Here is a 17904-nt window from a genome sequence, read left to right as displayed (position 1 = left end):
AAATCGGAAAGTTGTTATCGGAATTGTGATAATTCCGTGTATTATCCATTCAATGACAGGACTCTCTGACATTGTCAATGGTAATCTCTCTAGTTTTTCGATGCTCAGGATTGTATAGTCTGCTCCTTTCTGTGCCAAACTGATCTGTTTATCAGTAAGGTTAAAACTGGAAAATAATGACGTTGTGTTGATTAAACGCCAAGGCACATAGCCTGAACGAAGATTTTGCAGCGTCCAGCCTAATTCTATAATAGAGCGTAATTGAGAATGGCCATGTTGTAACATTAGCAAATCTCTGTCTATCACATCAAAGGCAGAGGATACAATATTGTCCAACGAATATATTCTGGAAGACAGTCGTTAACCCATTGTCTACTACAGAAAGTGATTTTTCCAAATTAATACGATCAATTTCTCGTATTTTTTCAGCAGTTTCAATTTGCTTTACTTTCCAAGCCTCGTTGTAAGCAGCATAGATACTGGTCGCTATTAAACGCTTTTGACGCTGTTTGCGTGGTCCAAGAATGAAATCGTGCAAATCAGCACCATCTTTTAATAAAGACAAGTGTTGCTTAATTTCAGCCAGTGTGGATGTAGTTAGCCATTCAAGGCAGAGTTTCCCTACACTGTATGTTGTTATAATCCCTGGATGTTGTCTCTGGGAGTATCTAGGGTCTAATCTGGTCATTTTTAAACCCTGTGTTTTATTCAGGAATCTATCTTGACAGCTATTTGTGTCTGTAGGCCAGATTAACCACTTTTTCCAATCAGGATGTGTTCTGTTGAAATGTAAAATTTGTGACACGTCTAACTCAATATCTGTGGTTGTATTCTCAGGTATTGGCTTTGGTATAGACGGTGTTTTAAGGTCTTTGATCTTAGCTAGGCCAAGACAAGATGTTTGGTGTATTGTGTCATTTAAAAATAACATTTGTTCAGGTATCATGCAGGTTCTAAATAGTGCTTCAATGCCTTGCACCTGCCAATCTTTTGTACCCCAAATTGTTTTCGTTTCAATATTATTTTTCCAATAATCAAAACCAAATGTCATCATTTTGTCATAAAATGCTTCTGAATATATCAATTTAGAATTTGTCAGCATTGTTTTCATTCCTGTTTTATCTAACAGTTTATAATAAAACGTTTCTGCATCACTGGTGTTAAACCCTGAGAAGTATTTGAATTTCTCAAAAAATGCTTTAGAACTGCTTTTAGGTGGTGTAGAACAATGTTCCCATTGATTATACATAAAAACATTTCTAGGCTGTGCAGATTTATGCAAGTAATGATCCCCATAGTGGGTGTAACAGAATAACTGCTCATAACTAGATGAACCTTGTAAATAATCATGATCTATGAATCTAGCTGACATTACTAAATCAGATATCATGTCATTAATACTGTTAAAGTCCCAATCATCAGAGAATGTACTAGGTGTCACAAAGTCACTTAAGGAAACCTTTAGTTGATGAGGATACTTCAGGATTTCGACCGGACCATATATCTCATAGTCTGTTTTCTCCCATACTACCCCACCAGGTATTGGAATTGCTGTGACATTTACTGTTGACAGTTCTCTTTTCTTCACGTGGGATGATCTGTGTGGTTTCAGGACTAGGTTGATGTTCTGACTTGCTGTGTCCATTGTAATATATTTTCCTTCAATGAATTTTCCCAAACACAGTACCATGATGAGCCAAAGCAGGAGGAAAAATACACCTAGACCGAACCAGAACTCTAGCCAAGGGGAAATTAGGTAGATTTCCTTCAGTTGATGAAAGAGTTCCGTTGCTTTTTCTTTAAAAGACTTTTTTGTTTCTGGCATCACTTCGGGGTCGTTTAAATCTTCAGAGAAGTTGTCGAAGTTGATGAAATAACCAGAGGCAGTTCTGTCAATTGATGGAATTGTTCTTTCAATCTGTCTCTCGGTAGCACTTTCTGATGCCACATCATTGTAGACTGGTGTTGTTTCTTGACGAACTGTTTCAATCTGTGTTTCAAGAGGCACGAGTTCCATGGCATTATTGCATAGTCCTCCATTGTGCACTGCAGGCTGATCGAATGTGATTAGTCTTTCAGTTTGAACCTCTTGGATTGTTGCAAGTTTGGGTATTCTGTTGTTTCTTGGGAGTCCACTGGGCCTACTGTTGATTATAGGCCACATGCTTGTGGTTTTACCAGATCGATAGACACGACTCTGTTCTCCTTTTTACCAGCAAGGGGCGGTAGCACAACTGATCTTGTTCCGGTGACTGCTAAGACAGGTACTGCTTTTCTGTAAGAAGGCCCAAATTCCTTCTTAACCACGATCTTTTCTCTGACTAGATCCCCAATCTTTGGAATCCAGACAGGCCTTGCTGGGGCTGTTGCGGGTGGTGCCTCGTCAGTGGTACTTGGCTGTTGTTTTAACTTTATGTTGCTTAATGATTTTCTTGTTTCATTCAGTTCCTGTAAAACAGCCAAACGATCTTTTACATCAAAGTGCGTTGTTTCTTCTTGTACCACTGACATCTGACTATCGAGGTCCTGAACTCGCATTCTAATTCCGAGCAATAGTTCGTATGGGCTGAAACCTTTTAGAGAATTTCTTGGCATGTTGTTAAGACTAGTCTGGACACTTATTAAATGTTTGACCCACCCAGCGCCTGAACCTAATACCTTCGCTGTTATAGATTGCTTTATGTCACGGTTTTTTCTTTCTACCACACTATTCCCTTCCGGGGTATGACGGACAAGAATACCGCAACCCAATTCCCATGCTGGCCATGGCCTCCTTATAGGCTCGAGAGCTGAAAGCAGGACCCTGGTCAGAATGGAACGTGGTAATTGCGTATGTGCCGATAAAGACTCGCAAATCTTTTATAACCGTTCTAGCGTCAGCCGAGCGCTGGGGGCCTCATTTTTTTAAGTGCTTTTCGTCTTAATGGTGTACACTGGGACGCGCTTCTCTTCTTTGATTGCGCAGATAGACCGCCTTATGCTGTCTAGAAGGGATCCTGAAACTACACTGGCCTGTTCATTTCTGCGATCTCGGTTGCAGTTTTCACAATTTTGAGCAAAACATTGAATATCTATACTCATTCCTGGCCACCAGAACTCTGATTGTAAATCTTTCAGAGAGGCTTTGATTGTTTGGTGTCTCAGACCCAACCCCATGTGTGCTTCCAGTAAGAGGAAGCCCCTCCTGCTCTTGTTTGGAATTACTCTGTCCCCCACTCCAGGGATTCGAGCAAAAGGAACGGAGTTTGCATCGATTATGTATGCATAATTGAGTGGATAGTTTACGGGTAGTGCTGCACAGTCGCCTTTTACGGTCGTTTTTACTGTCCGCATGGTTTCCCCGTCTATGTACTTATCTGTACGCTTTTTTGTGGCTACGGAAGCCGGTTTAGTTGCTTCCGCTTTGGCTGTATTAGCCAATGAATTCCCTGCAACGTGAACGCCATCACGTTGAAGACTCTGTGCGTGAATCACGTGAGTCTTTTGTAGTTCTTTGTGTAAAAGAGCTACCTCGTTCCAGAGCAATTTATGCTTTATTGTGGCACCTGTGTCATCTTTGTAGTCGTTTTCGATCCAACTCTGCAGTTTATTGTTGTAAGAGTTGACGCAAAAATGAGAATCGCACACTATAAGTGTCGGGAATTCACGTTCTGCATTTTCGAGCGCCATCTTTAAAGATCTGATTTCAGTTCTTTTAACCGAACAGTTTCTTACAGATTCAGTTTTTGTTACTTTCGGTCTGAATTTACCGCACAGCCAACGACCTTTAATGATCGCACATGCTGCATCGTAGGATTTTCTCTCTACGTTGAAATGCTGTACAAAGCTATCTGTATAGATTATACAGGCGTATTGTGGGAGAGGCAGAATTTCGATTGGCAGAGGATATTCTTCTTCATATTCTAAATCATTCAGTTCTTCAAATTGCGGGGCGAAATAGTATTTCACGTCTTCCGCTCCTAGAGAATCTACGCACTGTATCCACTTCGGATCCAGTGACACTGTAGGCAGGTTTACTGGGCTGAATAGCGCCTCGAAGGCGGATTCCGCTGTAAGGATATTAATCCGTTTGCCTTGTGCTAGTTCTCGTTCATTTGCTAATGCGATTTGCACTGCTTTCACAGTTCTTTCTGTGTGACTGAATGTTTTTTCTGCTTGTGTGTACAAGTGAGATTTAATTGAAATTGGTACCCTTTCTCCCTCATTAGAGGTTAGGTACGTGAATCCGCATCTTCCTGGGATGCCTCGGATTACAAGATCGATCGTGTTATCACGTGTATCTAATTTTGTTTTTGCTAACATGTCTGTTTGCAGTGATCTCAAAATTTCTGTGTGTTTTTGAGTCCAATTGATTTGTTTAAAATCAGGTTTAATTAGTTCGTAGAGAGGTTTAACCCTCTCTGCGTAATTTAGTATGCAAGTTCTTCCGAAATTCAGAAAACCTAGTACGGTTTGTAAATTCTTCAGCGTTTTCGGAGCTTGGAGTACAGCGCAATTCTCTAAGAAGTTGTCCGCTAGGCTTTTCCCTTCACTTGATAATTTGTACCCTAAAAACAGTACTGTCAGATGGGCAATTCGAGACTTTTTAAAGTTGAATTTGTAACCCTCTGCTGCGAACCCAAGTATAATGGTGTTCACTCTTTTCAAGTGAGTATCCAAGTCGTCGTCTGTGAGATAAATATCATCTACGTAAGATAATGCTTCATCATCATAGATTTGTAGTAACTCTGTTACCCTAGCTGAGAATAGTCCTGGGCTGTTCTTGAAGCCCTGTGGGAGTCGACAGAATTTTTTCTGCGACCCAAATGCGGAGAAAGCGGTCAAATATCTGCTTTCTGGTGCAATGTTTTGACAAAAGAAACCATTAGAAATGTCTAATGTCGTTTTATATTTTTTCCTAACTATATTATTCATTAGGGCTGCACTATGCGAGTTTTGTACTGCAAAAGTTTTGCAACATGTATTAAGATGTCTGTAGTCCAAAACTAGACGATATGAATTGTCTGGCTTGGAGACAGGAAACAAAGGATTGTTCATTTGAGAGGTGCATGTTTCAATCACCCCCTGGTACTCAAGTTGATCTAAGATCTCCCTGACTTGTTTTTTAGCTTCTTGCTTTATGGGATACTGCCGTTGGGCAGTTGGTTCACTTTTTAATTGGATTTTGTGAGGCGGTGAATCCTCATTCCATCCTACATGATTTTTATACAATGCAGGTGCCTGGGCTACTGCCCATTTCCTTGCATATGTATATTTTTTGTGAATCGGTATGTTTTTCGAGAAGGCAGGCATAATCACTTCTTCGCCACGAGGGCACTCCCTGACAAACTCTGGGGGCCAATCTTTTTCAGCTAACAGAATATCATAGCCTTTTGAGAGCTTATCCCAAAATAGACCCCTAATTTTCCTAGTCTTATCACCCTCTATACGCAATGTTATTTCGTATATTTTATGGGGCTCGCTAAGTCTGGCGTCGGCAGTTTCAACTTGAATGTATTCATTCGTGTCCACTGTCTCCAGATGACTCATCAAGATCTTGCGCGCTATACTGATTTCTGCTGCACTGTCCAACATTGTCAATGCCCACTCCCCGTTTTTCAACTGTGTCCTCAGTATTCTCGGCATGGTTGATTACTCTAATACTGGCTACCTTCTTTTTCTGAAATTGAGATTTCTTATTTTGAGCAGGTTCCTTGTCTTTGGACTTGGTGTGCTCTCCTGGGTCTGACCGTCCTCTTCTTTCCGAATTCTGTGGAAAAGATCGAGAGGGACGTGTATCAATACTTTGATATCTATCAGGTTTTTTCAGATTATCCCTATTTCTAAGGTTATATCTTTTCTCAGAGGGCTCCCTCTGGGGAGACTGGCGTTCTCGAGTCGGAGTTCTTTCCCTCCGTCGAGGAGACCTTCCTCTGGATTGGAAAACTTTTTCCTTGGTAGTGGATTGTTTATTTCCATCCCAGCTCTTTTTAGGAGTGTTTAAATTATTTTTAATAAATAATTTTTCAGGATTTTCGAGCAGTTGGGGCTTAACTGGTTTTTCCACCCAAGCTGTCTCTACCTAATTCTTCATAGCATTTTTCTATGATTTTGGCAAGCTCAACAGGATCTTTTATATCTGTTTCCTTCAACTTCTGGCGGATCGCCACAGATGCTGCTTCTCCTCTAATGTTGGCTAATAATATAGCCGTGACCTGCTTGAAGTCTTTCAGTAATTTCATACCTAGATTTAAAGCGGGCTCTGGACCGAATTCATTTTGAATCTGTTTTAGCACTTTTGGTATTACCGCCATAGACTGAACACCGTGTGTTTTTGTGTAAATGGAAGCAAAGACTGTACCCCAAGTGTCGCAGTCCTCCACGTGTGGTGCGATTCCCATAGGAAGGCAGATGGTCAAGATTCTGTGTTTCTCTATAGGGGTAGTATCAGGAAATACTGCCTCTATTTGAGTGATTTTCTGGGCTAACCAGAAAGGAATTTGTTCCCGTTTTACGGGTGTTTTACCAAGACATGACTGTATGTTCTGTGGTGTAATTTTATTTGTGTTCCCCTGATGAGGGGTCAGCTGTGGTATATTAACAGCTGGCTGGACTGTTGCAGTCCGCATTACATATTGGACTAATTGCCTATGTATTTTTATTAATGTGTTTAGCTGTACTAACAGCTCTTCCCTAGACATTTTTGCAATGTCAGGATGTGGTGTGTAGCTGGCTAGAACCAGCCACGTGGCTCCTGGTCTACCTAGTGGACCGAGCCTAGTTATGTGATCATTGTGTTTTAGGGCGCCATTAAACCAGAGCAGGTGCTCTTGAAATTTAAGTGGAATTTCAATCTCCTCGAAAGGAGCGTACTCTTCCGGAGGTTTCTCTATTTTGTAATAGTGAAACTCTTTTGTTATAGCGTTTACCGCTGGAAAGTTTATCCATGAATAGAATACCTCTGTCTGCCGATACTCGTGAGCCTCTATCACGAAAATTACTGTACCACCCTGAGGTGTCAGTCCGTTTACTATAAGTTTTGAAGTTATAGATTTTCTTAAATGTGCCGGGATGATTATTGCATCCGGATCTGTGTATTCGGGACCCTGCTGAGTCGCATCTGCTGCGGCCCCATTGGTTCCGTTATTTTCTGGCATTGTAAAAATGCAAGGTTTGCAGAGTAGGTCTCCAAGGAGACAAAGATTAGGTGCACAATATTTTGGAACACTGTATCCTTCAACGTTGAATAAACCAGAGCTTTACATAGGAATCTCTTCCTACTAAGGTCGGGCGGATTTTAACCTTTCACCCACTCCAGACGTCTATTGGAGTATTTACGGGAGAAAGGGGTGTGAAATATGCACGACTGAGTTACTCTAAAAGTCTTGCGTTAGTTTATCGCCTTACCAAACGTTTGGGCGCCATGTAGTGTAGTTCCTAGTTTCCCACTAGGCCCTGCGCATTGGAATAACATAAACAGTAGTATCGACGTGGAACTGCGGATATTCCAGGCCTCCACTGACTATGCTAAACTTAATTGGGTTGTGTTACCAACTAGCTCAGAGGTCACTGGAAACTTTCTTCTCTGCATAGGAAGTGATCAGCTTCCTTGGCACAGACAAGAAGGGATTCAGTTTTCCAACAACCGTGCAACATGACAACTTTGCTCCTCAGATCAAGAGTCAATCTCTAGGGTCGTGTGAAACAATAGACATGTATTTCACTCAGTCAGCCTAGTGCAGTTTACTTTCACGAGATGTAGAGAATAGAGAGACGGGCGTTTGTCAATAAAGGGTTAACATTTATTGAACAGTCTTTCTTCTCGTACAAGAGAAATGTATTGCCACAATTGCAATAATTGTTATTATAAAAAGTACGTACAGTAAGATAAGTATTGCGAAATAGAACTGTAAAAGCATTGATATGGTTTCTTAGCCATACAATGGTTTAAAAGTAATAAAACATATATACAGTCATATATACATTAGGCTAACATACTCAACTGGTGCTTCTAACTAAGCCTACCCCAGTGTGCCTGACCTAAGCCTAACACGTGGAAGGGGAGCAAGTAAGTAGCTTTAAGTTAAGTTGGTTTTGCCAAGGTTTGTTTCAAGAATTCTCGTCTAAGGGTTTAGTCAACACCATACCTCTGAATAGAATGATGGAGGATTGGTATCTCCTTCAGGGGTCTCTCTCGATATCCCAGTCACCCGCGAGGGTAAACCGGAAGCGCTGTGGCTGGATTTCTCTGCACGAGAAAGGCAGCGGCTGCTCTTCAGCGCGTCGAGGAAGGAGGGGGGACAGCGTCCGCGGGCAGCTGGAATCTGCTGGATGTCTTCGCAGAGGGACGGCTGTTCAGCTCCTTAAGCGTACTGCACCATAGGTCGCGCTTTAGCGGCGATAATGGTATCAGCAGCTTCACCACCACAGGATAGCAGGCTGCAGCGACAGAGTGCTAGATTTACCAACACGGGGTCGTGCAGGCAGCTGGCTTCAGTAGCTCGTACAACAGGCAATTGCTTAAGGCAACGTTGGTAATATTTATACCTGACAGGTGCCGGGTTTGACGCAAGTTTGCTGGACATAAGACGTCAATTAAAGATGTCACTAGGAAGTGATAGTTATCAGTTGCTCATTAGAGTTCCATTACTAATCAAAACATAGCAAGCGGGGATTTCCAGGTTTGCTGAGTTTTTATCTTGTTGAAGAACTCGGAGTGTTATCTAGGAATATCAGATAGTGACTGCTGCTCTGTCATTGCACTAATTGGTCGCAAAGGAAGTGGCAGAGGGAACTATGCTGGAATGTGGCTCTGTTCGTGTGAGGCCAGAGATGACTTTTCAGAAAATCGCACTTGAACGGTTATGCCAATATAGGGAATAAATGGATTTATAGCCGAATAGGGGCATAAGGTCACAGTATCGATCAGGAGCCTAGATAAACACGCAACAATTTCTTGGATAGCAGCGTAAAAGTAAAAGATGATCACCTGTATACCACCCTCTACAGGAAAGCAGCGGAAAGAAACACGCTATTAAGGTACCAAGTCACCATACTAGAGGACTCTACGTTAACCTCCCTTTCGGCCATTTTCTCCGGATCCTGAGGAACTGTTAATTGAAGGAAGATTTCTTTAAGGAGTCGGACGACTTGATCACCCGCCTTTTGGAAAGAGGATATCCCAGGAGGCTGGTAAAAAGAGCCAGGAAGAGAGCTTGGTACAATGACAGAGAAACCTTACTAACGCCCAAACAACGCATCGCAGGCCACGACAGAATGATATGTGTAACTACGCACTGCACAAGGAGCAACAACATCAAAAGGATAATAAATGGCCATTGGTGACTGATTTCTGATACCATAGAAACACTTGAGCCTCCGATGCATGCATTTAAGAAGGCCAAAAACATCAAGGACCAAGTTGTCCGTTCACTACTAGATACGCCCACTAGTTCAACGATTCAGACAATGTGGAACTTACCTGAATTGGTAGGCCATTACAAATGTACAAAGTGCAAGGTGTTTACAATGTGTATAGAAACCGAAACACTGAACTACAAAAATCATACCATCAACTGAAATCACACACAAATTGCAACACCTCTGACGTAACATACACCATTCTGTGTCCCTGTGACCTACTGTACGTGGGTCAAACCAAGCAAAAAGTGAAAAACAGAATCCTACAGCACTGTAGCAGAATCAGATGCAAAACAATGGGATCCCCACTTGTCTAACATTACTCTACTCAGATGTACACCCCGGAATGATTCAAATGGCTAGTGCTGGAGAAAGTGTCTCTAGGCCAAAGGGGAGGTGCCCTTAGCCCAATTTTGAACACTAGGGAATGTAAGTGGATGTATGTAGGAGAGTAGGGTCTGCTTTCCTATGGTCACCCCAGATTTTTGCTTTTTGCTTCACAGGTTTTCGACATAATGTGGCTGTGGGCCTGCTAATCCGACCCACAGCCTGCTGTTCTCTCTCTAAATTCACATCCATGTATTTTAGGTACATAACCAATTGGACATTGGTTCACCTTATCAGCCCCTGTACAGAGTACTATAGGTACCCAGGGCATAGGTGTATCCAAGGCCTACCAGGGGCTGCAGCCTATCTTTTGCCACCCCTGGCGGGCTACCCAAACTGACACAACTGGCTGATCTCTCAGCTGGGGCAAGGTTGTGTAATCACCCCTTGCTTAGATATCGTATATCTATATCTAAACCTATATCTGGACATATATATATACCTATAAGTCACTCCTATGGCAGGCCTTAACAATCCTGGAGGCAGAGTGCTTGGTTTTATGTGAGATGGTGCTCTAGCATGAGCTGAGCCTGTCTGCAGCTGTCGGGACCAACTCCCTTAGCTGTTCCGGGATATTGCCATACCATATACTCTTAAGTGCATTATAATCCTCGCGGTTATTTGCTAACTTTGGTTTGCCTTTATCAAAACGTGTCGTGTAAGGTGTCATGCACTTTGGAATACTACCCCCTCGCCAGTCCTGGCGACGGGGGTAGCATTCCGCCCTTCTAGAGGGTGAAGACATGTTACTTTGCTTAAACGCGGTTAAATCTGTCAGAGACGCCACCTCAGGAGTCCAGGTTTTCTTCCGTCTTGTGGTTGACTAGCCCCAATACCTCCAGAAGTCAGCAAACGTGACAAGGATTAAGAAAACTCTTGGCACAACCTGCTGACCCCCAAAGGGACAGGGAAGTGGGGGACGGAAAGGGGTAGTGGATGGGGGTGAGGAAAGTGAGAGAGAGAAACAAACAACACTGGATCTCTTCTGCGAGATGGGTGTCTCTCTCTATTTTGAAGCACTCTGGACTTTCTTTTGTAGTCTTGATTCTTAGACTGTGCTGCATTAAAGTTTACACCAATCACTATTGATTCTTATTAACAGACAGGTTCTTTCAACATACTCTATATAAAAGGATCTTGGTACATACCAACTTCTAGAAAGCCCAATCCCGTGCTTCTTATGCTAGCACATGAACATCATTGTGAATTCTCCGAACTGCTTAGTTCTTAAAATACCTTCAAAACATAATACACTGAGTAAGCAATTGCTTAGCTTTTCTGTTTACCAACAATTCAATGAACAATTCTATGAACTGATTAGTAAAACTGTGAACTGCACTCTGCATGCAAACTTGTCTTACCTCACACTGTTTCGTGTGCTTCAATAATTGGGGGTTCTGTGAAAAGAAAAATAAAAAAAAGAACAAACACTGTTTGCCCCCTAACAACCATTAAGATGAACCATCCCTTGGTTACAATCTCTTCTTTAGTTCTTATGCAGTTTAAGTCACTGCATTGCCATTATATGCATATACAATTACTACCTTCAAACAATCAGTTATAATGTTTCAACAATCAGCTGCTATGTCCATCAAGAGAAAATCCTTTTATCCTTTAGCTTAATCAAGGTTTGCTTTTGCATTGGTTTTACCAAGGTTCGTTTTTTAACACATTTGCCAAGGTTCGATTGTTACATCTCAAAAAACGGAATAGTCTTACTTTAATCCGTGTGGGCAGGAAGTCTGTGTCCAGAGACCGGAAGAGAGGAAGCCGGTCCCACCTGAATCGAGTTCCGACTTGAAAGCGCTCGAAAAACCGGAAATGACAGGAACGCTGGTACGATGCTGGACGGAGCTTGGGGATACTGCCAGACCGCTCCGAAGATCGGGAAACTCCTTCGGGGTTGCTCCTGATGAGAAGAGGAGCAGGCGAGTCAGGCAAGTCGCGCTGGAAGCGGGCGGGGCTGGGTGCTGGGAGACGGGTCCTGGAGGCTCCTAAGCGGCGCTGAAGCTGAGAAGCGAAGCGTCTGTTTAGGAACCGGCAAGCCTTTTTAAAGGCTTTTCTCACGTGTGGGGAAATATCGGTTGAGCACACCTGCTCAACGTGCTTTCAACGTGCGCTTATGAATATGCATGAGCACCCTTCAATCTGTAGGGAAAAAACGTTGTACCTGTACAATACTAACAAGCATTGCTACCTCCAAATACAGTTCTTGCACAAAACATGATTCTTTTCTGCTTTTACATGTTTTCTTCTGGACTATAATCCCTGCTTACGTTTTCCTGACAAAATCTAACCAAAGCCCCAGCATCACAAAATGGATGCTGCTGCCACAGACACGAGTCTGGCCTCCTGCTGCTGACCGAAACTCCGGCAGGGGAGGCCTGGACAATAGATATCCTGTCACAGGGAGGTGTTACACCACCCCAGACAGGAGATAGTGGATTGTAGCAGGGAGGGTTGAATGGACCTAGACACTGCCTGGGGAGCACAAGGCTTCCCATGCATAGTCCAGTTCAAACCGGTGCTCGGACACTCCAGTCCCAGCTCTGGGGCGAAACTGGACAAAGGGAAAGGGGTGTAAATTACCCCCTTCCTGGGTTCCACCCATAGGAGGGACCTAGCAGGTAATCCAGCCCCTTGATTTGGAATAAAGGTAAGAGCTGTGCCCAGGAGCATTAGATTATCCTGAACGAAACTTTGATACAGAACTCTGGACCCTTCGACATCCCACTTGACGTGGAAGACTGAAGAATCTCCCTTGTGGTCAAGGAGTGACCACCCTGTGCATACAGGCACCATCCAGCGCCCAACGGTTTGCTTTGTTGCAGTTCCCGCCGGAACTCGAGCGACAGAGATCGACAAGACCCAGCTTCCCTGACTTCTAACAGCCCGATCCGCAGTCCCAACGAATCTGAGACCCCTGGAGGCGACGTGAAGCGTGGAGCCGGCCATCTTGGAAAGACTGCGAAGTGCTGACCGTGCAGCTTCTGTGGCACCCTCGAAGCTGTGCATTGGGGTTTGAGAAGCCATAGCCCCGAGCAGCTTGTGCACCAAAGATCTCCCCTCCACACTCATAGAGTGCTGCGTGGGGCCTTTTTGCATTTTCCTGCTCGACGCGTTGGTCCGGTCGCTTGCCCGTTGGCTAGTGGCCCCAGAACCGACGAACCTTACAATTTACACTGCCAGTCTGGTTGCTCCAGACTGGCCTTTACTCCCCTGAAAAGGAGCCACCCCTCTGACCTTGCTGGTCCGAGTAAGAAGCGATCTTCAAATCCTGCGTGGGTTGCATTTGCCAAGGCCTGTTAACTCCGATCCGGAAGCCGACCCCGCCGACAGCGAGAGCCTTCGTGGGGCATCTCGTGCTCCTCTCCTGGTCGTCGTCGATGCCCCAGAGTCCACGTGGCAGCGGAGACAAGCTTCACGACAACCACCTGATTGCGCCCGACATTGCCTGGTTCCTTCCTGGTTCCATCCTGGTCACTGGCTAGTGACCCAGACTCTGTCCCCTCTGCTTTCAGGTACTCTACATCTTCAATCCACCCTTGGATCCAACCGGACTCTTCTCTCCTGCCGCCTGCAGCATCTTCATCTCCAGGGGCTCCATAGATCTCCACGACGAAACCCGACACACGTTGACACCTATGCACCCGCTTCCTGTGGGTGAAGTAACGAACTAACACCGGTGCTCCTGTAGTGGTTTACACCTTTAGTGTCCTAGTTTAAAGTGGGGTAATTCTATTCCAGTCGGAAGACTCCAAAACAGTAACTCTTTAACTTTTACGCGCCATTGACTTTGCATTGGTGCATGCGTGTGCTTTAGGCACTGCACCCGTGTCCCGCGGGCCTCTCCCGACTTCATCACTGCTAGTCCCGAGAAGTCCCAGCGATTCACAACGCCCTAGGCCTTACCATTGTTCGAGAGGTGGTACTTATACCACTATTTTAGTATATGGTTTGAATGGCCACCGGGCCTATCCAAAATTGTCCAACTTTTGAATGTTTAACTGTGCTTTTGTTTAAACGCTGGTGCCTCTGCACTCATAAAGAGTACAGAGGATTATTCTAGTAATAAATACATATATCTATACTACTATTATAAAGGAAGAACTTTGAACCTTTGAGGCGGGTAAACTCGGAAACCACAGCGCCAATCCACACACCCGATACATCGTTGAAATTGTCAGGGTGTGCAGATGGACATAGGCTATATAAGTTAAAAAAATATAAGTTATTAAAAAAATTACGAGAAAAAAAAAAGTAGTCCCATGGAAGTAGCGCCGGCCGTGACGTGCGTGCTGACATCAGGAGCGCGGGGAGCAGCGGCGTCCAGGAGCGCGAGGAGGAGCGGCGGACATGAGCGCGGAGAGGAGCGGCGGACATGAGCGCGGGGAGGAGCGGCGGACAGGCGGGGAGGAGCGGCGGACAGGCTGGGAGGAGCGGAGAGGAGCGGCGGACAGGCGGGGAGGAGTGGGGAGGAGAGGAGCGGCGAGGAGCAGCGAACCGGTGAACTCAGGAGCGCGGGGAGGTGCGGCGGATGAGGTAAGGCACCGGGGGACCCACGGACAATGTCGGGGCGGGCAGGGGCCCTGAAGCCAAGGTCGGGACGGGCTGCTACTCCTGGGGACCCACGGACAATGTCGGGGCGGGCGGGGGCCGGGGCGGGTGGGGGCCCTGAAGCCTGATTGCCCCCGGACAAGGTCGGGACGGGCTGCTAGTTTTTATAATATATAACTTGTGTGATGTCCTTTCATTTGATATACAGGATTGTATATGGTAAAACAGCTGGCTTCACATGCCCTCTTGAGTTCAGCCTAAGACTGCTTAGTCCATGCTACCCCTAGGATAGCTTGTCTATAAGGTTGACTTTACAACCACCACCATAAGGGATTGTTTGGACTGATACAGGGTGCCAACAGAACTGTGGACATCATACATCATGCCAACTTCTCACATTGGTGTGCAGCGGTTGGGATTTGAGCTTGCTGTTGTTTTACCATTGCAATCTTTATATAATTTTAAAGATCACATTAAGTACTATAGGTACATATAAAACAAAAGCTTAATATACTTAAGTTCTACTGAACTTAGTAGTTGTAGACTAAAGGGAGTAGCACACCCTGACTACAACTCACTAGCAAGGTTCCAGTAGGAAAACACTTAGTGTAGGTAAGTGCACCACTTACACCTCACTAGTCATGCCTGGCACAGGTGAAGCATCAAGCTCTCTACCTGTGGTAGACCAGTCAAAGGCACCATCCAGTTATGAAAAACTCAGCCACAAGGACTTGAGTGCCCTATGCACTTCCAAGGGGGCTGAAAAGGGGTCACAACCCCACCATCCCTATCCTTATAGCAATCCTAGAGAAAGCTGATCTAGAGAAGGAATCTGCTTCAGGTCCTTCCAAGTAAGGTAGGAGAGGGAAACCCCCCTGATAACATTGATGTCCCAGAAGTTGAACCTGCAGAGGTAGACGAGGATGAGGATGGAGATGAGTCAGATGACCAAAGGGGGGATGACCAGGTTCAAGTTGGAATATTGAACCAGGCCAACTTAAGCCTACATGGGAATGGAGGAGGTGTCCACCTGATTTTCACGGTGGCACACCACCGGGAGGGTATCTTTTGTACACCAGGGCATACAAACTCAACCTTTGACGTCTGATAGATCACAAACAGCAGCTACTCCTGGACGGGGCACAAGGTCTACTACGGGAATGGGGAAAACCTTGGCTAAATCTCTTTGCCACAAGCGTACACATGCTATGTACGTTTTTTTGCACATTGGAGTCCCCAAGACTGCCTTCTCTTGGAGACGTATTCTGCCTAGAATGAAACTCAGGACTCCTATGCGCCTTTCCACCAGTGATCAGTGCTTCTTTAGAAAGTGATTTGCCATAAGCTTTTTTTCAAAAGAGACACAATTGATGAACGGAATGCAGAACAAATCAAAACATTCACCCCCAGTGTAGAGATCTGGGTTAAATCCATCATTCTTTTGCTCACCATGCCACCCCAGTGTAAACCTGGCCGTATGCAAATCAGTCTTGACCCTGTGCCTCATGGGAACAGTCCAGCCTGAACTTTATATATGCCGACTGCGTAGGCCTGTCAGCATATATAAAGACAAGCTTCTTGCCAGGGTAGCAGGAAATTGGGAGAAAGCAACATTTAAAAAACTTACAGACAACTGACCTAATTAAAGTAATCAATCACAAGCATCATCCAAAGTCGGTTTGGTAAAAAAAAAAACAATGATGTTCAACTCTCAGCGGTTTTATGGTCATCAGAGCAAGTTAAATAACGTGTTTCTTTTAACTCCATCAATGTGTGTCATGCTCACTGCTAATCTTGTGAAAATCTTTGTTTAGGACATACGTTAAGGCATTACCAAGCTTCATGTACGCTTATTACAGGCCTAAGTCTGTTATTAGCTTAGCCAAGAAATCCTTTACCACACTACATCACTGACCACTTAAAGTAAAGTGCAGCAAAATTGATGAGCTGAACATTGTAGATGTCCGCAATGCTCATTTGTATCCAAGAGCAGGGTCTCAATGCTGAAGTACAGTAGACTAGTATGAGGCCTGAATGCCTCATATTTTAGCATGGGATGTAAGCATTATGCAGGTAGGGAGTTCTTAAGCCCTGAAGATGACCATTAACCCGTACACGCATACTATTTGGTTAAAACTTGATGGCAGTTATATGTTGTCGTTAGGTTGACCATTATTCCTCACCCTAATACCAAGTGTTATTGTTCTTAAGACATACCAAGGGTACCTATAAATAAAAGGACTTCTTTTTGGACACACCCTTAGGCATTTTTAAACTAATAGCTGCATCCCTGAAATTGTCCTGAAAGAAATTAATATCTAAGAACTTCCCTTTTTAGTTGAGTCCACTAGAGTGTTATACCTTACTCTGTTGTGGGAGGTCACTAAGGATGAAGCATGTCATGATAAGTTGTGGTAGAGGTGACCTCTGAAATATCTTTTTGTGTTCCCTAGGTTAGGATGTTGTGAACTCTGAAATAACTCTGCCTCAATCCACTAACTACACAAGCATTTTTTCTGTTATTTTGTCATAGAAGCCTTACCCATAATTGTCATTTGCAATTTGGTTGGTTATTAATTGTATGTTTTCTTCTTTTTTCAGCAAATGCAACACCAGAATACGCAGAAGGTAGAACCCAGCAAAGTTCCAGAATACATTAAGAAAGCTGCAAAAAAAGCTGCAGAGTTTAATAGCAATTTAAATCGAGAGAGGATGGAAGAAAGACGTGCCTATTTTGATTTACAAACACATGTAAGATGCCTTTTTTGTTTACAGTTCTTACTGTTTTGTTCATCTCCCCCCATTTTATGCTTTGTCCTCAACCTCACTATGCATTTTACTGATTGTAACTCATGGTTCCTGACAGTCGTACAAGGATATAGTTTGCGAAATACAGGGAAATTCTACTTGCTTTACGGCTACAAAGAAAGAGGTTAAGTAAAGCAGTGGTAAAACATGCACCAAGAGTTTTTTGTTATGCTGTATTTTGTGAACTTCATGCATACGTAGTTAATGTAGAAAAACTAAAATAGTTTAATCTAAAGCAGTGATACTCAAACTATGACCCGAAGTGGCCCTCTTGACTTTTTCATGCGGCCCCCCCTGGTGAACAGCAGCACGAGCTGAACACTAATATTCAGAAACCAAGTGTTAAATCTACAGGAAAGCTTTTATTAACCTGCAAATAAATGCTTGCCCGTTTATAAACATTTTTTTAGCCCTCCTTACACAATACCTGACCCACCCAGACTCTTTACCGCCCCGCTGCTGGCATCAGTGCGGCCCTCGGACACACCATAGACTGTACTTTGTGGCCCCTAGGCAAATGTTTGTGAGTACCCGTGATCTAAAGGGATGTAAGATCCCTGATCTAGTAGATTTTAGGGTTTCATATTGTTTTAAATTTTATGTAAGCAAGACAACTTTATAAACAAACTTAAATCCCTCCCCTCCGAGTTCTCAACCCTGACAGATCCTACTCCAACTTTTCTCTCTGAATAAACTCATTCAGACAATCTTTCAACACCGAACCAAGCGCCTAAATATAGGTTGATATTGATG

The 17904-nt window shown here is 44.0% G+C and overlaps 1 protein-coding gene across 2 annotated transcripts in view; it reads left to right on the top strand.

Moving 5' to 3' along the window:
- Positions 1–17904, top strand: part of PHF10 (PHD finger protein 10) — a 678055-nt gene that overhangs the window by 209284 nt on the left and 450867 nt on the right. For both annotated transcript variants that reach the window (XM_086927105.1, XM_086927104.1), the window contains exon 5: positions 16945–17094. In XM_086927105.1, the coding sequence (XP_086783231.1) occupies positions 16945–17094 (150 nt within the window). The remainder of the gene's footprint in view (positions 1–16944; positions 17095–17904) is intronic.

The sequence above is a fragment of the Lissotriton vulgaris genome, chromosome 6 (genome assembly GCF_964263255.1).
Source record: "Lissotriton vulgaris chromosome 6, aLisVul1.2, whole genome shotgun sequence".
NCBI classification, from domain to species: domain Eukaryota; kingdom Metazoa; phylum Chordata; class Amphibia; order Caudata; family Salamandridae; genus Lissotriton; species Lissotriton vulgaris.
Note: the sequence above shows the minus strand (reverse complement) of the source record. Positions and strands in the feature narration are given on the sequence as shown.